The following is a 24,386-nucleotide window of genomic DNA, read 5'->3' on the forward strand; positions in this document are numbered from 1 at the left end:
ACCAAAGAATACTTTTCGTACGGCCGGATACCTGCTGAAGTCGGTACGTGCTGACTAGGTATGAACAAACCTTTATTCACAGACAAAAGGGATGCGTTAAGGGCAGAGCCACGCAACCTCTTGATATTCGTGGCACACATTGTTTACGGCTCGTAGAGTTTGGCAACTACGTACATTTTATTTTAGATATCGATGTGTAGACGCTAATTCCGATTGACAGGGATTCTTATATGTAATCTGAATCTGCATAAAGTTGTATGGGGAGGTTGGTAGTGGCGTGTGGTGGGTGGCGGGTGGCAGCTAGTTGGTGTCGGTGGTGTGGTCAGAGTGTGGTGTAGTCATGTAGTGGAGTGACGCAGGAGAGCCGTTGACGTTGTCGTTTGGAAGAGTGCGAGCTGATCCTGCGACCCTCCGGAGACCAACTCCTCAGGCAGGTTTTGCACACCATCCGCCCTCTCGCTCCCTCTCCCCTCCCCTCCCCCTCTCCCGCCACTCGCCGTTCGATCGGCCCAAGGTGGGAAGGTGGGAAGGTGGGAAGGTGGGAAGGTGGTAACCCACAGCCTGTCATCGCTGACCTCGCTGATTGTGAACCTCATTGACAACATTGTGATTCCGAACTTTGTTTCATCACTCGTATACCAACAAACCACTTACACTTTGGTCTTTGGCCGATTTCGACAGTTCAACCCTGGCCTTGTTCAAAGGCCATCCATTTTGTCCATTTCATATCTATTTATCTAACAACAATTTTGTTGTATCTTTTAGATTCGGTTCTCGATTGATATAAGATGGATCCGCCTGACTTGTCTACCGAACGAGATCAAATTAAGCACTATCGTGAACTTGCTGAGCAATACTATCAAAAGTTTGTATTATTTTTCATTTATGTGACATTTTTAATGGCTTTATGTGTGTAATTTTATTTGTTTTTAATAAAACGATAATATTTAGATAACATCATTCAAAGAAAGTGTTATTTTCAGAAATGTAGATTTACAAAAAGAATTTGATGATTACACCACAGCATCAGCTCAATTAGAAAAAGAGCTGGAAACCACTATTGATCAAAAAGAAAAGACAGTTCGTGAATTACGACAACAAAATCAAAGATTGGACAGAGAAACTGAAAATTTAAAGGTTAATACACATTTCGTATTTATTATTATAGTGGTTATTTGTACGTTGGGGTATCGGGCTAATTGTTGGGGAGATAAATTTGTAAATTTATGTACATATTTTTTACAGAAAAGAAATGATAGACTTCAACAAGAATACTCTCAAATGGAAAATGAACTTAAAGTTTTAAAAAATGAAAAAGAGCGTCATTTATCTTATATAAGAGAATTAGAACAAACCAATGATGATTTAGAAAGGACTCGAAGGTGAATTATTTTTAAATTTTAAATCCTTTAATATTGTGGGCGTAAGTTTTAATTTCTGTTTTGTAATTTATAGAGTTGTAACTGAATCGGTAGCCGGAATTGAAACTCTTTTAAATCAAGCCTATGAAAGAATCGCTGTTTTAGAAAGTGAAGTTGAGGAAAGAGAAGGTTTACGTACTAAACTTCAACGTGTAACCGATGAACTTAGAGGTATGATATTTTATACATACTCTTTTAAATTAAAAACAAACGACATTAACTTTGAATATGTTAAACATTTCAGATGTAAAGCAAGAGTTGTATGTTAAAGAAGTTGTACCCAATGGAAATAGTCCTGCTACCCCAGCTGTTAGGAAATCTAGCATAGATCAAAATGATGTTAGCAAAAAACTCTTTAACGGACACATTGCCGTGGACTCGAATCGTTTGATGGAAACCGAAACCCAGACAAGCCTAACAGGCACTCCATTAAAATGTAAAGTTTTCCTTAAAATTATAATTTGTACTTTGTTGATCAACCATTGAGTTCATTATTCATGTTTGTTATACGATGACCATTTTTCGTTATTATTTATCTGTACTATTGCTATGAATATATTTTTGTACATATTATTGTTAAATTATTCATCATTTCATTAATACTCATTAGGTGATGTGACTTTAAATGGCAATACCATGACACCGTCATCAAGAATTTCGGCACTTAATATTGTAGGCGATCTGCTCCGTAAAGTTGGGGTAACTATACTTTTATAATATTTCTATTTTTTTTTGTCATACGTAAAAAAGGTGTACACGTGGGGAATAGTTACACATGATTTGCATTTTTCATATATATATATATATATATATATATATATATCATGATAAAATGAAATTTACGAGTTTCTTTTGCTTGTAGAATACATGAAATGTAAATGGGGTGTTTCTATTGTGGCGTGTATTTTTGGTATGCACTTTGCCTTATATCCACTTTTGCATGCAATTTATTTTAGACCGTAAATTTGGCTACGTCTTATATTATTTCCCTGTATTTTTTGGTAATTAAAATTTTCGCTTATTTTGGAAATGGTTTATCGTATACACTTATATACATATATGTAGAACTTGAACATTTATTTAATCAATACATATATACATTTGTGTGAATATATTTTTTTTCAAGATTGGTTTTTATTTGGAAAAATGTGTTTAAAACCGATTGTTCCTTATGTATTTTTTTTTCATTATTGTATAGTAGTGCATGTTTTGTGTTGCTTACAGCTTGAAAGATTTCTTTGCCCCGAATGCAGTAAAGTTAGGTGTATTTGTTTGAAAATTGAAAAAACTTCACTCCCAGATAAAGAGGAAGTCCAGAACGTGCACTGTCAGTCTCCGTCGGCAGATACTGAACCAACTCGATTGTCATTCTTTAACTTTAGCAAGTTAAGGATTTCTCAACCTGAATTAGTTGTGCCATATAATTCTAACGATGAGTCTCGTTTAACGAATACTGAATCTAGTCAATTACCGACTCAAAGTGATGTAGAGTTTCAAAATGAAAAAAATAATTCCACAAACAGTACAACGAATAGTAGCAAAGCCGCTCTCCCGAAAGATGTGTGCATTAATTTATTTAGAAATTCATCAATAAGAAGATCTAATGCCGTACCTAGACCGCCCCCAAGATCTCCAACTAAAGGAAAGCCAAATGTATAGCTCTTAATAACTTAACCTACTACTTGACATAAAGTTACCTAATTATTTTAACTCATTCCATTCACATTAATGATATATTTGCTTATTATTTATATTTATTTAGCCTCTTGTTATTTTTTAACATTTTAGGCATGATTTCAAAACTAGATTACGGTGCATTTAAAAATAAAAATCGTCAAAGAAATCTCATTTTAAAAATGATAAAAAAAATGATATTTCTTGATTTCTAAACTATGGTCATTATAGTCATAATTTTATAAATACATACATATTTATTTATATAATATGTAAAAAATTTGCCATTATTTTTTAGTTTTTTTAATTTTCATATATAATATTATATGTACATTTTGAAATAGTGTGCTTTATTTTGTAAAGTATATTAATAAGTTGAATTTGTGCCCATATTACGATAAGAATATCTTTGGAATTACAATTTAATTTTCACATATTAACTTTAGTTATTATCTAAGTTAATATGTTTTTAAGCTAAGTAGCATGAGTACAAAAATGTTCAAACGCAATGATCTTATTTGCATGTGACTTTTACCAAATGTGCAGTTTTTTCTGCATTTGAGCAATATGCCTTCAAATTAACTATGAAATTGAATGATTTTTTTTATTTAAATATATTAAACGAATTACATCGTAACTTTTTTTTAAATATGATTTACATAGGTTTTGATGAAATTGCCTACATATTTTCAATTCGAATGAATTTTATTTTTACATTAAACGTACTATCTTATTTTGAATCGCCCAACAAGTCACATAAAATAGGCATTCTATATTTCATTTCATGGCTGTCTACAATAGAGGGAAAATATGGTATCCCTATTGGTCAGCTAAGATGCTCCGACTAATAAGGATCACATATCTTAAGTGTTATTAACAAAGTTTTTCGATGAATAGGAATTGAGATATAAAGTCTGCCTATTGAAAAGACTACGGAAATGAAATATAGATGCGTTTAAGGTATAATCTATGTTACCCAACATAGTACATAAATACCACAAATTATGAAAAATATTCTTATTGGATAAAAAGGGTTCGATATATATGTATGTAGTTGTGTAAATTGTAGTTTATTTTTCTAATATTAAAATTAAGTAAGTAATTATATTATATCTCTGTATTTGTAATATTTAATTTAAATTAAATAAGTTTCAAAATTTTGAGATTGAGCCTGTGATCACATGCTTACTGATTAGTTTATCATACCATCATTAATATAATTTTGAAACTTATGTGTATATTGAAAATGAAATTAGGTGTGTTAGTCACCTTTTAAATATGTTTATAACAAAGCAACATTTTTAAACATGAAATTTTGCTTATATAAGTTTTTTTCAAGTAAAACTAGAAAAAAACTATTAACATATTAAAATAACATATTTATATTTATTTAATTATGCATACTAAATTTTATATAAAAATTAAATTATCTCTGAAAATCTTTTTTATTTTATTATGGATCCTGAAATGAAGTTTTTTTTGTTAACTATTAATCAACTTTTAAGCTTATTGATTATCTTAACCCATATGACTGCGCTTTCACGCTTTGAAATATGCATAGATGATTAAATGCAAAAATTACATAAAATTAAAACCTTTGTTTTCCATATAGACATTAAATTATCAAACTAAAATAATTGTGAAGTGGAAATAATTATTATACAATAAACTAGATAGAAGTACACAAAGAGGTATGTAAATGTACAATATTTAGTTTCCTTGCTTTTTGATTTGCACATTTCTGTATATAGAGCACCTACGTAACTGCGACTTCCTCTTTTTAATTTGGTGATTCGATAATTCATTTTTTTTTCTATGAAAGAAAGCATTCATTGTATCCAATACAAAAATTGGAAAGGTAAGTTATTATAATCTTTGTTGTGTACCTTTGGGACATGTTGAAATTATTGCTTGGGCAAGTAAAATAAAACCATTTTTATACAAAAAAAAAATTATGTGTTGTTCGTCTCTCATTCACGTTGAATCATTCTTGATTAACTTTAATGTCTAGATGTAAAATATCTGTCTTATTTTCCATTTACACCCAATTTATTCTTCTAATACATTAGACGACTCTAATTGAAAATCTTTTATGTCTTCCAAAATCTTGATTCCTTAATGAACGTTACAAATTTTTGTTTTAGGGACTTGAATCAAAATTAGCTTCATGTAGAGCTCCTACACATACTCGGGACTCGTCGCATGGTTCATCTGATTTTACTAGAGATCCTTACAGGTACCTATCATTGTCCTTGGTTTACTATAACTTAATAGATACTAAAATTTTCCAATAACCTTTAGCATTTCTCTCATCTCATTAAATTACGCTTTTATTTAAATAATATGCATACCTGCATATGTGTTGTTATATTTTATCGTTTAATATTATTTAAACAAGTTTTTGTGTATAAATAACCAATATCTCTTAGGTAAGAGTGTGTTTTATTTCGCAGAATGCGCAGAATCGGCAGTCGAGGTCCGTCATCGCCAGCTATTACTCCAAATTATATTCACTGAATTTTATGTTGATTCTTTTGTATTGTGTTGGTGTTTTTATGTTACTATTTTTTAATCAGAACTGTGCTTGATAAAAAGTGAAATATGATAAATAATCCTAGTTACTGGAAATTAAATTATGAATTCCTTCAATTAATTAATTATAATGCGTTCTATTATAATTTTACATTATAAGCGTAGTGTATGTATGATATATTTTGAATGTTATGATTTGTTTCTATAATGTATTTTAAATATTTAAGATTATTATAGTTTGTTGCAAGTAACTTTTTGTTACTTAATTTTTGTCATACAAGTCGTTTTTTATCATGTCTGTAACACTAATCACACATTTTTTACTTTTTTGTAGTTGATGTTGCTTATAGAACAGGACATTCAATTATGCCATTAATTGTATTCTTTATTTCATAAAACTACTCTGTATAGCATACTCGAGTTTCAATAAAATTAAATTAAGCAAACCAGGACTAGAAACGTCCAAGTCATTAAAAGAATGAATTCAAATGACTACGATATTAAATAATACAGCTGCCTATTATCCTATTTTCGTTATATTCTGTTTATATTAACTAGGAAATCGATAAGATAATTAATTCCAAGATTTCATTTCACCGTCCAGCTATTGTATCGAGTGTGCTGTATTATCCATATGCATCATATTTTCGCATAAAAATCTACAAAACTATGAACTTTAGTTTTATCTTTCTTGCTCAAACATGTTTTGTATTTAATTTATGAAAACTTTTACTGAATTAGTTGATTTATCACTAAATTAAATTTCACTAAAAATAAGACCACTGTATGCGTAAAATGTAAGCCTATTATTAATTTGGCCATTGTCTATATTAAATCGCTAATACCTGTTGTGTAAGTGAACAGTATATTTTATTTTAATTCAAATCGTTCATTCAGTTTGACAATTTACAAAGCGATGTTGAAAACTATGTGGATCCCAATTTTTTGTAATAGTCCTCATTGTAATTTTATGTTTGCTCTGGCCATGAGATTGGATCTGTTTTGTGTCTTCATTTCTTCAAAAATTGAATTTGATAAAGTTCTCTACTAATATTCGTTTAGCAATAATTCCAACACGCTATGATAAGTTATCAAATAGTTTCCACAATATTTAATTGTAAAATAAATTCCTCAAAAAATCAAAATAATGTTACATATTTACAACGCGAAGAAGATGTGTGTATTGTTCTAACAAATATTAGAATAAGAAAATTATTTGTATTTTGGAATTTTTTGGATCTCCGTTGTCTTTGTAATTGTATTAGTTTCTTTATTAACATTCTCATTAAAATAATGTTAATGATCATTAATAGTTTTAAACATTTGTAATTAAATGTAGCTGCATATGACATAATCAATTACATACTGTTTATATTTTTAACTGATTTGAATTAAATATCAAGGAGATTGTACTAATTTTGAAATATAACAGTATTAAGCATGTGATATCTTTTAATTTTTATTAAAAAAATATTTTTGATAAGTGGATTTAGGATCTTCGCAGCTTTCATTTCAGATAAGTGACCTAATATTTTTAATAAATTTAAATTAGTTTTAAAGTAAATAGTTCTAAATATTTTTATCCAGTATTGACGTTGTAACATTATTGATTTCTAAAATAAATGAATATAAATTAAAATCATGTAACTATGATATATCTCCAAATTTTGCTTGCGACGTGTAAAATATGACTGGAACTTTCATTTTCACCTATGTCATACTTTTGAAATATGTATTCTTTTAGTAACTCTTTTATTAAAATTAACGTTTTTGTCATAATAGAAAATAAACATGCTCGGAAAATTAAATATGAAAATTGTATCTTGAAATTCTACATAATTTCACCTGCGTTGCTAGTAATGCTTTATATTCAGTAAATACTTAAAAATATATGTAAATATGAAAATAATTTAAGAGCAGTTGCATATTATAATGTTATACAGCTTAACTATTTTTTACAAAAATAGTTGAAAAATCACATTAGTGCCTTTTCAAAAATTATATATACATATATATGTAGAATTATAAATGAATAAAATCTGATATCCCAAATAAAAAAATATATATATATACATACATGAATAATTCATTGTGATTGTATTTTTGAATTATGTTTTGTTCAATCTATAAATTTATATAAGACATTTGGAAAAACAAGATGAATTTTTTTTCGTGCCATCTTTTCATACAGTTTGTTAAATAATCTCAGTCTAAAAACACATACATATATAATAGTAACTGCTTTGATTCTTTGGTGAATCACATGTTTAGATGTGAAGTTTTTGTACGGTAATTTTCAAAAACTGCTATTTAAGTATTACTTATCATTTCCTTTGTCAATTCGTACATTTTCATTGCAAGATATGTTCAATTGATACAATTAGATGTCGCACTATCGCAAGTCACTTAAGTATCACCATTAAATGTAATTTGTGGTGTGTACACCTTCACTTATTGCATTATGTGAAATTTTGGTGTTCGCAATATATATATATATATATATATATATATATATATATATATATATATATATATATATATATATATATATATATATATATATATATATATATATTGTAATTTGCAAATATAATAATTTAAAAAAATTAAAATGTGTGCAAACTTTAAAGGTTCTTTTATTTATTTTCATAATAATCATTGGGAGATGAATGTACATATTTTACTCGATAAAAAAATGTGTTCATGTTCATACTGAATACAAAAGACTTCCTCGCCACAATTTTGGTACGATTTCTCCCCATTTGATGTTTTTTTGGGGTTGCAGTTGTATGGTTTTTGAACTTTTCAGGATATGGGACAATGAAACAGTTTTCAACTGTACAAGCAGGACTACAAAGTTACTTTTTACTGTCATATCTTGTATGACCGTTATGTGGACATTACCTAGAATAAAAAAAAAATGTTTGACAAAACTATAAGAATTTATATGAACTTATTATGAAGAAATTATTTTTACCTGAAATTTTGGTTGACCTTAAAATCCACAAGATCATTGAATATATGGGAAGTGATAATATATTAACTTGCGTTTTCATTAAAATTTCTGTCAATATGATTATTATTACTCTAAACTAAAATCAAATTAAAAAAAATACAATATAAACTACATTAAAATCTTCATTTCAAACATAAGCACCATAACTTACAGTAGTAAACACAACGTAGTACATAATGGTTGTGGGTAATAAAAATAACATCATTGTAAATCCTAGAGTTCCTATAAATAGTTGATGATGATTATAGTGGCAAGTATCAACACCGCCTCTTAGTGGATTATATTTTTTTCCCAAAAATAGTCTCCAAAGTGCTATTATGCCACTTATTTGTACATTATATAACCTGAAAAACAAACGAAATTATAAATGTGAAGGATAAATAAATATCTTGATGAAATTTGAAAAATTGATTACCTGGCAGCATAAATATAAATACAATAAATATGTAGACTTGCAAATGAAAGCAAATCGGCTAATATTGCCGCTTGGAAAGTGATTCCAAATGTTCCCATGTATTTAAATGTTTGAAGGGAAAATTTCAATACATCTCTAGATATTTCTGAAAATAATTATTAAAAACTTCAAATTCTTTTCAATTTTCAAAATTGACAATTTTTAAAAAACTTAGTATAATCAAAATAATATAACCTAAAAACTTCCACCACAAGTCTATATTACTGAGGAAAAATTTTCCTAGCATATTATTAAATGTGCGATTTAATTTGAAACCGGCTGGAGATCCCATGAGCCAACTTAGAAGAGTTTTTAAGTAGGAGATGATGTCCTAAGATAAATAAATCAGATTACAAAACGAATTATTTTAAAGAAGAAAATCACATGCTGAATGAAGATGTCTTACTTCAACAATTATAAAAAAATTATTCTCGAGATCTGGCAAATGTTGATTTATCCAATGTAATATAACAATCCCGAATATTAAATCCAACATAAAAGCTAACAAAAAATTACCCGTTTCAACTGAAATCTATGACAAATATTTACTGTTATATATCATTTGTATATACGAATTACAGCATACATTAAATAAGTTGTAGATGTACCTTACGTTTTCTCCAAATTGAAAGTCCAATTGCATTTACACATTTAGTCATGTTTATAATATGAAGAAATAGTTTCGAATGATTGGTGAAATACATTACCATGTTAAAAATAATTAGACACGAATTGGTTGTTGTGTTAATTTTACGATCAAATTTATCTTTGTCACTATCGGCGAAATTTGGTGAAATAAGGTTTTTCAGTATGAGAAACTGATTTATGTTTGATTTCACATTAATACTTCTATCAATCTCTTTAGCTTCCAAAGTCAATAAATCTTCAGATTTTAAAAATTCTTTATGATTATAAAATAAAAATATATTTTGTCTGACTTCTGTTTCTAAATTCAACTGTTTTGAATTGATTATTAACTGAGAAACGAAAATCTTTCTATTCTCGATTTGAATGGATACGTAATTGTTATTCCTCACATCGGATATACTAAGACTTTTCGCACCATCAGCTATAATATTTCCATTTAATACATGCTTTTCGGTAATTTCTACATAACCAATATCAGAATTAACATATCGCTGTTGAAAACGACAGAGTTTATCATCTATGATAAATATTCCCCATAAACTATCAGTAATTTGCACAGCAAAACCGTTAATACGATTATTTTTATAAATATTTAACGTATCGGGTAAAAAAATATTAAAATCCATTTATGTAGAAAAGTATGGGCGCGTCTAGGGGCAGCTGTCAGTTTGACAATTATCAATTTGGTTGGCGTTGATAGGCCTTATACCAACCATACCTCTTCTAAGAACTGTCAATTTGAAGACTTCGGCTTAGGGCAGACTTTTATGAATGCATTTTTTCAGCTTAATCATTTATAATCACTGGTGTTTTTATTCAAGACTAGAATAAACAAAAGAATTCAACTTAATTTTATTATTACCTAGCGATACTGATAATGAATTGATATATTTTGATTTATGTATACTGTGACGTTGTTCATTTTATTTTAAATATGTATCCGCAGATGAACAAACTCTCTTTCATTTTCTTCTCGTACTACTCGGCCGCAATCTTGTGTGATGTTTTGGATTCTCTGGTTTTAGGCTAAGCTGACGGCAATATTTAAAGAGGAGGATTTTGCCAATTTCTCGATTTGGTTGATCCATATTACAGTAAGCCGTCTTCTTGTTTGCTTTGCTTTCACCATCCTCACCATTAAAAACTTCTTGAGACTTTTATTTTTTACTAAAAATATGTTTATAGGACCTGCCTTCTCCAAATGTGTGCGAAAAAAAATTGGAGCCCCATAAAATCTGAATTCAGATTATAATTACTTACTATGACATAAACAAAATTCCAAAGAAATATATATACAATTGAAACCAATTGAATATTCGCAAATATACCTGCTGACGACAATGTAAGTATTTGCATTTTCATAAAACCCATTGCAATAAATAAACACAATTTCTTAAAAATTTCTGTTTTGTAAAAAACGTTCATTTTCTTCGATTTTATTTATTTATTTATTTTTAATTTTTTGGGGCCCCTTTGATGCGTGGATCGAATGAGATGCGAGGATGAACGAATGAGACGACTGGCATGTTAATGCACGTGTTTATTATATGACAGCTGAAGACAGAGTGAGTAGCGGCTCTCCGAACCCAGCCGGGTTGGTCCCCACTCGCAGGAAGGCAACCAAACTCGACCATGTCGTATAAGCGAGCCGCCACATCACTCCCCCCCCAGCATCAGCGATACCAAAATTACAAAGAAACAAATTTTACAAAAGAAAAAAATTATTGTTACACAAAGAGAAAAAATTATTACGTGGGGAGAAAAAAAATCGTTGACGTGGGTCATCCGCTGTGTAGGTGTACCGCCCTGAATGGTCGGTAGATTCGAGGGCGGTGACGTCGCGAGCAGGACGGTGGCTGGTCCGATGGTCGCGCGATGCGAAGCTGCGCCGGCGCCGCTCTTCCGAGGCTGATGTCGGTTGGTGGGGCGGCGGGGGCGGCAGGGGCATCGATGTGGTTGATGATACTCCGAGCTGGACTGTGAGTCGTTGTGGCTCGTGGAGGTGTTGTAGCGCTACCGCCCGTCTCGGCGTGACGACGCTCGTGGGGACGGACGGGGCCTTAATGATGATAATGATGATGGTGCTGAGGTGGTGTATGTCTTGTGGTGCTGGATGACCGTTCTATGTGTAGTGGATCGCGCATGACTCCACATCCAGCTGTCAAGATCGTCGTCTCATTCGCTCCCCCATTTTTGTAAGCACCTGTCATCGACGTTGTGGCTGGACGTCGGTAGGTAGGTAGGTAGGTAGGTTGTGTTGATGGCGATGGGGGCGCGGCGGGTAGCTCTTCCGCCTGGCTCGGCGAGGCAGGGATGAGCGGCATGCTGAAATTGATCGAGGCTGCGTGGCTCGATGTCGGGGGTCACCAGTATGGAGGATGAACGAATGAGACGACTGGCATGTTAATGCACGTATTTATTATATGAAAGCTGAAGACAGAGTGAGTAGCGGCTCTCCGAACCCAGCCGGGTTGGTCCCCACTCGCAGGAAGGCAACCAAACTCGACCATGTCGTATAAGCGAGCCGCCACAGTATGATAGTTCGCGTGAATAACTCTCGATGGATGAAATTTTCCAGTGCCAGAATATTCCGTGTGCGATATCGCTTCGTGCGGAATAATCACCGAACCGAAAGAATCATGAATGGGGACATTCAAGCGTTGTGCAATTCAAGAAATGCGTTACATCCGCCTTCAGCACCACAATTCGAAAACATTCTAACATATTGTTTTTGCTTTATTGGTTCCCTGTCCATTTTTTTCACCCCATAGATGTCGATGAAGAATATCAGCGATTTGACAGTAAAAATCAAAGCCTGAACCAAGGCCGTCGCGATAGCGTACATATATATTATTCGTACGAACCGAAATAGTATTTTTTAATTATAAAATTGCATCAAATGGAAGTTTAGCAATGCAAAGATTCAAACCCGAAGCGAGATGAATGCAAAAAGAGCGTGAAAAGCGTTGTGTTGATATTTGAAAAGATGGTCAGTGGTCGCCACCGCGGCATAAATTGTGATCCCCGGCAGTATGGCTGACAGTATAAAGGCGTCCGTGGCGAGATGCGCGCCCTCTCGCGACGTCACTCTCTTCCCGGGGGTTCGCGCCTCTCTCGCCCCGCCCGCACCCCCCCGCACAGGTGAGTCCTTGATTGAGTTGATCAGCTGATCAACTGAACATCTGATCGCCACTCCGTTCCACCTGTCTAGTTCGCCGTTCACATATGTCGCTTATACACGATCCTCTTCTACGCTTTGTTCCCGTTGACATTCGGCTGTCATCGGAGATCGTCGTGTCTCCGATGACACGCTCTGCACTCTTCACTCTTCACTCTCCACTCTCCACTCTCCACTCTCCAGTCTCCTTTCAAACGAAGCCCTCGCCCGTGACAGTTGAACGCTCGAATTAGACAGGCGGAAGAGAATGACATTTCTCGATTTGGTGATATACATGTGCATGCATTGAAAAGTCTCCAACACGTGTGAACTAAAAATATTTCCATTATAGTTTTATAACTTTATATCGAAGTCCCACAACGGGAAGTGGGAACGTATTCCAGTATCAGTTTTGATTCATATTAAATTTTTCCTCTTTTTTTTTTTTTGTATTTGTTATCCAATGATATGTGTCGTGCTGATTTTTTATGTTTATCATTTGTGCTATGCTTTTAATTGTGTCTCGTGTTCTTTTTATCTTTATGGTAGCAATTTCCTGTCAGGAATACTCGTTTTCCATTTGTGTAATACAGATAGGCGTTGGCTCTTTTCAGTATACTGTCCAATAATTTTTTTGCGTATACATATGTAAACGAGAAAATTGAACCGTCGTAAAAGTATAAAAAAAACTGCAAATAATAGTATTTTTTAAAACCATTTACATATATTATATATGCGTCTTAGTTACATTTGGCGCAATATATCTGGATCTCGAGACCCCCGTATAACGGTTTGATATTAATAATTCTGTTGATAAGCTCTTCAACATTGCACAAGAATGTGATCCATTTGGAGGGTGATATTCACCAGTACTTCGGATAGTTGATGGAGACACAGTAAGCTTTATATTTTTTTTTTGAAGAATGATAGATATAACTAGTGCAGCTGCTGCTTGATAAGACTTTCATGATAACATTGAAAATACATATTTCCCATAAAAAACTTCGTCAGACGACAAAATTAATTCTGAACTAAGAAGAGGTTAGTAAAAAATAGTTATATGACAGTGGCATCACTAGGGGTGGTGTCACCTTTAAAAATATTTTTTTATTATTAATATTTGTTAATTGTTATGACTTCCGATAGAGAAGCTAAGTTCACACCTTCTTCCTGGATTGCGTCTCCATCCAACTGGATCAGTTAACCCTTTGAGTGCTGACGACTTTTCTGTTGAAAGCCTACCACGCTGAAAGTTTCCAACTAGAATTATTTAGAAATCTGATAGAAAGCAGGTATAAAAATTGTAGCTAATCCAAACAAACCCTAGATAATTACCGCCGAGGATTTCGAGTTTTGTAAAGGTGTGTTTAGACTCTCTAATATATCTTGCAACAATATAAAATAAACAAAAAAAGTCTATAGAGGGCGCCAAATAAATTAGGGCGCCGCTCTATGCTCCAAAGGCGCTTTAAATTTAAAATTAGAGCGCCAAAGGGCCTACAAAATTTTAGGTTAGAGCGCCAAAGGCGCCTCTACTTTCTAAACTTAAACATTTGGACTCGGCAAATTCTATTCATTGGGAGTAGGTGCATTCCCTTTTGTATTATAATTAACGTTTCCATGTGGCAGCCATAATTTAAATCTCGTGCTATACGACGTTGCGAAGTCTTCTGTAACATCGCAAACTTTTTTCGATATTCTCCAAAGATTCTTTACACTATTTTCAGCTTCAATATATCGCTGGAAGATTTCGTGCAATTATATTCCTAAAAAAATTATCTTAGATACGAACAGTTAAACGAATATTCAAAGATGTGGGATTTTTTGTATCTTTTAATAATCTACTGAAAAGAGCTGATCTTCAAATTAAGCTCACCGCGAATTCAAAATCTGATATTATTAGCAATGAACTTATCAATTTAAAAGTATTTCTTTCAAATAAAGTTCAAGGGAAAATTAATCCACTCATTGTATTAAATTTTATAAAACATAATTTACAAGAATCCAAATATTTGGGTTGCTATGCTTTTGCTGACACTGCCTGAAACTGTAGCAAGGTCTCAAACCCAAAAAAAGGAGGATGGCAATCAATTGTTTATAATTTTATACGGGTTTTTCATTCCAAATAGACCCTTTTTCATTTCAAATTGCCAATTTGAAATGAAAAAAGGTAATTTTGGAATAAAAAACCTGTATAAGGGTGTTTAGAAAAAATTGCCCGAGGGCGACATTAGGTGTAAGGCCGGCATTGATTGAAAGTAATCTTTTCCCTATAGAATGTTAGATCAAAACTCGATGATTCAGTTCATGTCTTCAAATGGACTTGTGAATATGTTAACCCTTATTTGTCAGATGTTATAGTATATCGTACCCACCAGTGAACATAAGTGAGTATAATAGATAAAGCATGGGCTTGTGGTCAAATGCGGTTTAAATGTCTATATATATACATATTTAGCAAATGATAATATATTACATTTAGTAATCGGCGAGTTTTCAGACTGAGTGGACGATGTTTACAACTCTTCTCCAATTGTTAATATATGTTATGTATTTGTTAATGTACTTATTAAAAGCTGTTGAATGAATTTGGTGTCGACGATTTACCTTATTTTTTAACCAAGTTTACTATTTCGTTCAGTTTAATTGTATTTACATATTTTTTATTGTAGATTTCACACTGCAATTTCAATGCCCTTACGAATATTGACCTACAACAATGACTTCAAGGTATTTGAAAAATATTTCTTATTTTATTAATAACTATAGTCAAAAATGGCATGATTATTAATTTTACAACAATTTTATTTCTAGGTTGGAACGGCTTTTTGTGCTACTAGAATCTGGTTCGTCGAGTGTAACCCGACATGCTGCAGCGCAGCAATTAGGAGAGGTACAAAAATTGAGGCCTCATGAACTGCATCGGTTGCTCGGTCGTGTTTATGTTCTTTTAAGATCAACAGCTTGGGAGACCAGGATTGCTGCTGGACAGGTTTAACAAATTATTAAATGCAATTATAATTCCATTTGAATATCCAATTTTATATTAAAAACTCTTCCAGGCATTTGAAGCTATCCTAAAAAATGTACCCCAATGGAATCCAGAACCATGCAGTGTCAAAAAAGGTAACCTTTCTGGGTTAGTTAAGTATTTAATTATGTAGTATTTGTTTTGTAATCTATATGCTGCTACTTATAGCAAGGAGTTGTTTGTAATTTCAAATGTGCAATCACAAATGCACATTTTGAAATTACAAAACTGTCACATATAAACATTTTTTCTGCATTGATGAATTTTTATTTTATTTATTTTAGATGAAAATAATTCTGGAAATGTAGCACTTGATGTAGGGCGCTTAAGATTTAGTACATTTGACATCGAAAATGTCTTAGCTCAAGGAGCCCATTTAATGGGCTCGGAAGGAAAAGAATATGATTTCGAAGACCCTACTGCTTCAAGTCATGGTAAAACATATTATGTTACTATTTATTAGTGTGATCTTCTTGACAATATAGTATATAGTTTGTGTAATAAAAGTCACGCTTGTAGATTTGCGGGAAAAATTAATTCGACAACGACAATTGTTAAATGCAAGACTTGGATTAGACATTGCGTCAAAAATGGGAATGGATATGAGTGATGTTTTTTCTAATGATGATTTAATAAATCATACTGTCGAGGCTGATGCTCGTCAAGATTCTTCAAATTCAGCATTGCCCCATCGGGTAAATATTCAATTATTATTTGTTCACATTTATGAACTCGAATAGTCGAATGTAACTGTTTTCTTAAACCAAAATTATTTTTTTAGAAACCTATTGGTGAATTGGTTTTATCCGATACTAACTTGAGTTCTAGAGAAATAAATCGTGCTCGACGTAAAGCACGCCAACAAAAAGTACTTCCGAGTGAGGAACTATCTACACCTAGAGAAGAACCTGAAAAAAAAAGATTTAAAACATCTGAATCGTATCCCAAAATTGAAGAAAATATTCCATTATATGGTTTGTTTTATTTGTTATATTTTTTAATACAATTCAAAATTTTTGATCGATCATAGAATAATATATTTATTTAAATTATGCTTTTAATTATTTCAGGTGAATGGTTACCCGAGGCCGACGGTAGTTGGGGCACAGAAGTAGAATGGTGGCCACTGGAGGGTTGGGCTAGTGCTCTTGCTGCTGATTTATTCAGCGTTCAATGGGAAACACGTCATGGGGCTGCTACTGCTCTAAGAGAGCTTTTAAAAAGTCACGGCTCTGGAGCTGGAAAAGAAAGAGCATCAACCTCAGAACAGGTTACTATTTTTTTTATTTACATTACATGGTAAACATATAGACACGTTTTGAATTTACCTCAAAATATTAGATGGATAACATGCATCAAAGTTGGATGGAAGATATATCATTACGCTTACTGTGTGTGTTGGCTCTGGATAGATTTGGTGATTTCGTGTCGGATCAGGTAATATTTAATTTGTTTATTAATTTTGTTTTTACACTGCAGTCTTTGAATCTTAATATTTGATTTAAGGTTATTGCGCCAGTGCGAGAAACTTGTGCTCAATGCTTAGGAGTAGCTGCATCGTTGCTTGGTTCAAAAGGAATTATCCACATTGCTACGTCATTAAAAATTTTGGCTAACCAATCTCACTGGGAAGCTAGACATGGAGCTCTTCTTGGATTTAAATACCTTTTAGTCGTTCAACAGGTTTTAATTATTTATTTAATATCAAAATTAATTTTGTATAGTCGTTCAGTTTGAAAAATAATCCTTGTATATTATTTTCAGAAATCGGAGGAAGAAACTAAAGTATTTTTACCTGTGGTGCGTGCTTTGTGGGATCCAGTTGAAGATGTTGCTGCTGCTGCAGCTCGGGCTTTGATCCCCGTTACCAAATCTCTTATGAAAAATGAACCTAGTATTATACCTCTCAGTGTAAGAAGATTATGTAGATTGCTTCGAGTGCATGATGAGGTGGCTGCTGCTTGTGGAAGTTATATGGAATTATTAGCTACTTTGTTGGAGGAACCAGGGATTAATACTCTTTTAGGGTATGAATAGATTTCAGTCATTATTATATTGACTGCATTTTTTGTTTGAATTCTAATTTTACATTAAAATGTGATTTTTTTAGCCCAGAATACATACCAAGTGTGATATGTTTGCTCTGGCCATATTTATCACATCCTACAAATTCTGTCAGGCGGTCGGCTCTTCAAACTCTTCAAACTTTGACAAAATGTGCCGGAACAGTTTTCGCAAACTACTTTTATGGAATAGAATATAAGCAGGCTACTTGTTCAGAAAATAAATTAAATAATGAGGCTCAAGAAACATCCGAAGTTAAAATTGAAACAACTAAAATTGAATCACAAGAATTTATAAATATACAAGACGGAATGAAAGCGTTGGGAATAGAAAGTGACGATATTGATACATTTGAAGACGATAATAGTCACTGGAGTGCTCAATTGCTTCAAGATACACTACGGCATATTTTTCAAAGAGTGCTCGTAGAGCATGTTCAAGATATTAAAAACATGATTGAAGAAGTAAGATACTTTCATTTGTGGACCGAATGTTTATTTTATATATTGTACGTATGCGTATAAAAGTTTTTTTTTTCAAGGTTTGGGCAAATTTGGTTTGTTCCGGAAGTCTAGAATGTTTACTTCATGCAGCTTGTCCTTATGTTTCAATATGGATTTGTTTTACCATGCAACCATCGAGAATTCCATTTGATTCATCACAATTAATACAACCCAAGCATGTTATGGTAAGATAATTTTAACTTAAAATTATCTCTTAATTTCATCCTGACATGTTAGAATTTGTTATATTTTAGGATGAAAAAGTTAAACTAGAAAATTCTACCACAATTGCAATCGATGATCCATCATCTCACATCAATGGAATTTCCAATGTATCCCAAAAATGGTTTGTTGGGGGTAGTGAAACTACAACATTAACTGTAAGAGAAAATAATGTGATGCTTACAAGGTGCATGGCGTCAAAAATGATAGGTAAGAATTCAATAAAAACCTACATATGTGTGTACATATGTATATCTAATCACTTGTTTTAGGTTTGCTCTCACGATATATAATTAAACCAGCTCCTAACATAACCTATTCTGCTGATGTGGAAAGTCCCATAGACTGCTATATTAAGGTGTTTATATATTTTAATTATTATTTTATTCTTTATGTATAATTGTCATTAAATATATCGTTCATTTATTCTGAATATTTCGAAGGTTCTTCTAGTTCATCTGTCATCTAAAAGTGCTTTACAAAGACTAGTTGTTGGGTTGATTATAACATATTGGGCACGTACAGATTCATCAATTAAACCGTGTCCTCCAGAGCTAGCTAATAAAATTCACCAGTGTCTCCTCCAACCTATTTATTTTGACGAAATTGCTTTCAATTGTACAAGGTATTGAATATATAATAATTTCTTTATATTAACACACTTTTATACTATCATAGTATGTGCATTAAAACGATAAAATAATTTATTAGGATTCTTCAAGATACAAGGGACTTTGTAGCAATGATGCGTCATTATAAATTACCATTAGATGGAGAAGAATTTAACAATATTATTAATTTAGAACAGGTTTGTTTCTTATTACGAAAATAAAATTTTTAAAACAATTTCCAGGCTAAGCTATGTTGTTTTTATTTTTGTAGGTATTACATATTACTAGTCAATATGGCGAACAATTAATTAATAAGGCTAAACTTAAACCTAAGATCTCACAATCTTTGGAAGAAAGACGTAAAAATATAATGACTGCTGCAGTTCAATGCTCTAATGAACAAAATTCTTACTATATATCGTAATTATATATTTATTTTAATTAGAGTTATTAAATTAAACGATTTTGTATGTATATATGATAAGTAACTTTTTTATTCTTAGGACACAAGCAACATTAGCTGGTGCTTGTACTAATTTATATGCTCTTCCCGACAAACTTAATCCTGTCATTAAACCGATTATGGAATCTATTAAAAAAGAAGAGGATGAACACTTGCAAAAAATTGCAGCAGAAAATTTAGCGATTCTTCTAAGTCAGTGCATAGACCGTCAACCATGTCCGAACCCCAAGGTCTTTGGTAATCTTTGCACATTTTTAAAGTCTGATTCTGATTCCACGCCAAGGATTGTAGACCAGAAATGTATTGAAAACGAACAAAGCACAAGTTCTGCCAAAAGAATGTGGCCATCTAAACCATTAGGTTTGTATAAAATAAATATTTTTTCTTAAATATTTTAAATAAAATTTTTATAAATGATGAAATCACTTTATATTTATAGATGACCAAAAAAGTGGAATTTTAACTTTAACTCTACAACAAAAAAATGCAGAAAGAATTGCATTCAAACGATCTCATAGTACTAATCATAACACTTTACCTAGAGGTCCTGGCAGACCGCCTCATACAGATATACCCATGGAAGAATTATTTCCGCCAGAAGATGAGGTTAACTATTACACCAAATTTCAATCAGTAAAGAAATTTTTTAAGCTTCATGAATTAAATTATTTAAAATTTATAGATCTATAAACAAAATCAAATCCAAAGACGAGGAGCAACATTTGCCTTGATAAACATGACAACTTTTTTCGGAGAAAAATTGCCAGAAAAAATGCCAAAACTTTGGGAATGCATAATGCAACCTTTAGACGTAGATTTATGCAATAAAGGTTTGTTTAAATGATATTAAAATATTTTGTTTTCAAATGTAAAAAATGTAGAACGTTGATTGTAATTTTTCAAATGTCACACAATTTAGTCAGTATTCCAGTTACTTTACAATCATTATTTATATAATGTGCATTGAATTTCAGCTAACACATCTGTGAATGCAGCAGAAGATGTAATTTCAAGCCTTCAAGTTTTAGAAGTGGTAGCTCCTCATGTCCAAATTGAGTTGATAGTAGAGATATTTAAAATCCTCGATTGCCTGATACTTCTTCTAGAAAATGTTTATAAGGGTGTAAGACATATGGCTGCAAGATGCATTGCAACTTTAGCTAACATTGATGCACCAAAAGTTATGCAAAAAGTTGTCGATAAGGTAAAAACAAAGAATAAAATTTTGCATTAATTGGTAATTTATAATTGTACTAATTAATTCATTAACTTTCAGGTAATTCCTTTGTTGAGTGTTTTAGAATGTAACAAGAAACGACAAGGGGCGTCAGAAGTTCTTGCTTGCATTATTGACAAACTTCAAATTAATGTTGTCCCTTACATAGTTTTGCTAGTTGTTCCTTTGCTAGGTATGTACATATGTATGTACGTGGAATTGGTAAATTATAAATTGTTAAATAACTTATAAAATAAATCTTTTTTGCCAATTTTAGGACGTATGAGTGATCATGATGAATCTGTCAGATTAATGTCTACTCATTGTTTCGCTACACTGATTCAGCTGATGCCTCTCGACGGCGCAATCAAAGAACCTACATCTTTATCGGATGAACTACAAGCTCAAAGAACTAGAGATCGACAGTTTTTACAGCAATTATTTAATCCCAAATCTATCGAAGATTATAAAATTCCAATTCCCATCTCAGCCGAGCTACGAAGCTATCAACAGGTATAGTTGATTGATTAATTACACAAGTTTCTATTTCGTGGCATTATTATACAATTCATTATGAAAAAATAATTCGTATAATACATATTTCAGGCTGGTGTAAATTGGTTGGCATTTTTAAATAAATATAAACTACACGGTGTACTGTGTGATGATATGGGACTTGGAAAAACGTTGCAATCTATTTGTATTATAGCAGGAGACCATTATTATAGAGAACAGCGTTTCAAAGAAACAAAATCTCCAGACAGCATTCCTTTACCATCACTTGTGATATGTCCACCTACTCTAACAGGTATGAAATATTTAAAATGTAGCTAATTCTCTAAGCAGTTTTTGATAAACATAAATACTAAAACTTCATTTAATTTTAATTAATCTACAGGACACTGGGTGTATGAAGTCAACAAATTTTTATTAGGTAAATATCTTACTCCACTTCACTACATGGGACCACCAGCAGAAAGAGAAAGACTGAGGTGTAAAATCAACAAGTCTAGTCTTATAATTGCTTCGTATGACATTGTAAGAAAAGATATTGATTTTTTTAATACAATCAAATGGAATTATTGTGTATTAGACGAGGGGCACATTGTTAAAAATGGAAAAACTAAAGCATCTAAAGCTATTAAAACAATAGTTGCCAATCACAGACTTATATTGTCAGGAACTCCCATTCAGGTAGTTAAGATTTTTTTACGAAATTATTTTTCTATTATTAATTTTGTTTAAATCCTTATTTTTGATGTTTCAGAATAATGTACTGGAATTGTGGTCGTTATTTGATTTTCTAATGCCCGGTTTGCTGGGAACAGAGAGACAATTCACCGCAAGGTATTCAAAACCAATTCTTGCTGCACGAGATCAACGGGCAACTCCATTGCATTTGGAAGCTGGTGCACTAGCCATGGAGGCTTTACATAGACAGGTGGAAAATTATTAAATAACTTACTAACTGATTAACAAGTAATAATATAACAAATTTGAATGTATTTTTAAAATCTTAGGTTCTACCATTTTTATTGCGTCGAATGAAAGAAGATGTACTCAAAGAATTACCTCCCAAAATTACTCAAGACTATTATTGTGAACTCAGTCCATTGCAAAAACGCTTGTATGAAGATTTCAGTCGAACTCATATGCCAAATGGTATCGAAGACGGAATGGAAACTCAACAACATATATTCCAAGCACTGCGTTATTTACAAAATGTTTGCAATCATCCTAAACTTGTTCTAACTTCGCAACATCCAGAATTCGCAAATATAACTCACGAACTAGCACAATCTAATAGCAGTTTGAATGATATTCAGCATGCGGCAAAATTACCAGCTTTGAGGTATAAGCCAGAAAATATAATGTCACTTGATTATATTTGTGATATGTTACACATGTTTATTTCATTCTTCTCAAATTTAGGCAACTTCTTCAAGATTGTGGCATTGGATGTATGTCTTCTGACACAAATTCAGTGTTATCACAACATCGAGCACTTATATTCTGTCAATTAAAAGGAATGCTTGAAGTTATAGAAAATGATTTACTAAAACCTTTATTACCACAAGTTTCATATCTTCGACTCGATGGAACTGTATCGCCAAGCCAACGACAATCAGTTGTGCAAAGATTCAACAACGATCCCAGTATAGACGTTTTATTGCTCACTACACAGGTAAATTGATGATTGTTGCTTTTGTTTGGCTAAATTAAAATTATTTATGTATTTGACTTACAAGATGTCGTTATTTTTAGGTTGGTGGTTTGGGACTTAACCTTGTTGGAGCAGATACAGTTATATTTGTAGAACACGATTGGAACCCTATGAAAGATTTGCAAGCAATGGATAGAGCACATCGCATTGGTCAAAAAAGAGTTGTTAATGTATACCGACTAATTACTCGCGCTACTCTGGAAGAGAAAATCATGGGGTAATTGTTTAATTTACAGCTTTTTATATGTTTGTTTTTTGTAAAATTTTACATTGATATTTCTTTTAGACTTCAGAAGTTTAAATTGCTGACTGCTAACACTGTGATTAGCAGTGAAAATGCCTCTTTGGAAACTATGGGAACTGATAAATTATTGGAATTGTTCCCTAATTCTAATTCGAACTCATCTTCAATATCATCGAGAGGTCTATATGGGTCTGGTCCCGTAACCATGAAAGCTATTCTCGATAATTTGCCAGATCTGTGGGAAGATAAACAATATGAAACAGAATATGACATGACGAATTTCGTTCAAAGTTTGTTTAAAAAGTAGTTTGTTTATAAAAACCTTATTTATTTGCATGATGTGTGCGTTTATGTGTGTGCGTATGTACAAAATGAATTTGTATAAATCTGTCTTTATTTATATTTTTTTTATTAAATCATCGAATTGGAAAGAAGTTTTCATTTTTGATTTACATTATTATTACATACAAAATGTGCTTTTGGAGGACAAGCTCAAAACTTGGTTTTACAAAGGCTTCAAAGGATATTTTCTAGTATTCTTTTTGGATGATTCCGAATTATAATTGGTTAAGTATTTTTGGCACCTTGGAGTTTGAAAATATTACTTAATAAATCTGTAATGTTATAATTTCAACGATGCTAAACTGGTTAATCAAGCTATGAAAGCAAAAAACGACTAATTATTTGTTTATTATACACATAAATGTAGAATAATATTCTATATTTATGATTATACACAATATTTTAACTTGTATTAAATATTGTAATATAATAACCAGTCGGTAACTACATATGTACTATTCAACTTGTTGGTACAAAATTATATGACAAGAAAAGTAGAAAGTGAAGGGTAAGCTATAAAGTATAGAGATTGTGGAGATCAACTAAATAGGGAAATAAAATGAA

General features: G+C 31.9%; 3 protein-coding genes across 5 annotated transcripts; 2 read left to right on the plus strand and 1 right to left on the minus strand.

Annotated features, from left to right (window-relative positions):
• Positions 1–285: 285 nt before the first annotated feature.
• On the plus strand, positions 286–7,529 carry nudE (Nuclear distribution protein nudE). 2 transcript variants are annotated; one of them, XM_077437492.1, is made up of 9 exons: positions 296–430; positions 766–865; positions 984–1,137; positions 1,246–1,382; positions 1,456–1,592; positions 1,666–1,857; positions 2,032–2,120; positions 5,240–5,331; positions 5,549–7,529. In XM_077437492.1, exons 2-9 carry the CDS (start codon positions 789–791, stop codon positions 5,610–5,612), a joined length of 942 nt encoding a protein of 313 aa, XP_077293618.1. In that variant the 5' UTR covers positions 296–430; positions 766–788; the 3' UTR covers positions 5,613–7,529. The 2 variants fall into 2 exon arrangements, with proteins under 2 accessions (XP_077293617.1, XP_077293618.1); XM_077437491.1 differs by lacking the exons at positions 5,240–5,331; positions 5,549–7,529 and adding an exon at positions 2,646–3,273 and having other exon boundaries at positions 286–430.
• A 706-nt stretch (positions 7,530–8,235) lies between these two features.
• PIG-Q (phosphatidylinositol glycan anchor biosynthesis class Q) lies at positions 8,236–10,477 on the minus strand. Its single transcript, XM_077437922.1, has 7 exons — positions 9,706–10,477; positions 9,504–9,629; positions 9,293–9,428; positions 9,059–9,203; positions 8,795–8,987; positions 8,605–8,719; positions 8,236–8,531 (listed from the first exon to the last, which is right to left on the minus strand). Exons 1-7 carry the CDS (start codon positions 10,369–10,371, stop codon positions 8,335–8,337), a joined length of 1,578 nt encoding a protein of 525 aa, XP_077294048.1. The 5' UTR covers positions 10,372–10,477; the 3' UTR covers positions 8,236–8,334.
• A 2,273-nt stretch (positions 10,478–12,750) lies between these two features.
• On the plus strand, positions 12,751–23,916 carry Hel89B (histone acetyltransferase 1). Of its 2 annotated transcripts, none has more exons than XM_077437533.1 (31): positions 12,751–12,886; positions 15,575–15,632; positions 15,717–15,894; positions 15,965–16,028; positions 16,218–16,367; positions 16,453–16,628; positions 16,715–16,907; positions 17,004–17,203; positions 17,275–17,370; positions 17,440–17,616; positions 17,698–17,960; positions 18,044–18,461; positions 18,539–18,685; positions 18,755–18,932; positions 18,995–19,080; positions 19,166–19,347; positions 19,434–19,530; positions 19,605–19,753; positions 19,837–20,156; positions 20,236–20,402; positions 20,479–20,626; positions 20,771–21,000; positions 21,073–21,205; positions 21,290–21,525; positions 21,619–21,820; positions 21,911–22,206; positions 22,280–22,453; positions 22,533–22,864; positions 22,945–23,197; positions 23,278–23,453; positions 23,523–23,916. In XM_077437533.1, the coding sequence occupies exons 2-31, from the start codon at positions 15,622–15,624 to the stop codon at positions 23,785–23,787; spliced, it is 5,697 nt and encodes a 1,898-aa protein (XP_077293659.1). In that variant the 5' UTR covers positions 12,751–12,886; positions 15,575–15,621; the 3' UTR covers positions 23,788–23,916. The 2 variants fall into 2 exon arrangements, with proteins under 2 accessions (XP_077293659.1, XP_077293658.1); XM_077437532.1 differs by having other exon boundaries at positions 12,775–12,886; positions 16,441–16,628.
• Positions 23,917–24,386: the final 470 nt, after the last annotated feature.

Source organism: Arctopsyche grandis, chromosome 9 (genome assembly GCF_051622035.1).
Source record: "Arctopsyche grandis isolate Sample6627 chromosome 9, ASM5162203v2, whole genome shotgun sequence".
NCBI lineage: Eukaryota > Metazoa > Arthropoda > Insecta > Trichoptera > Hydropsychidae > Arctopsyche > Arctopsyche grandis.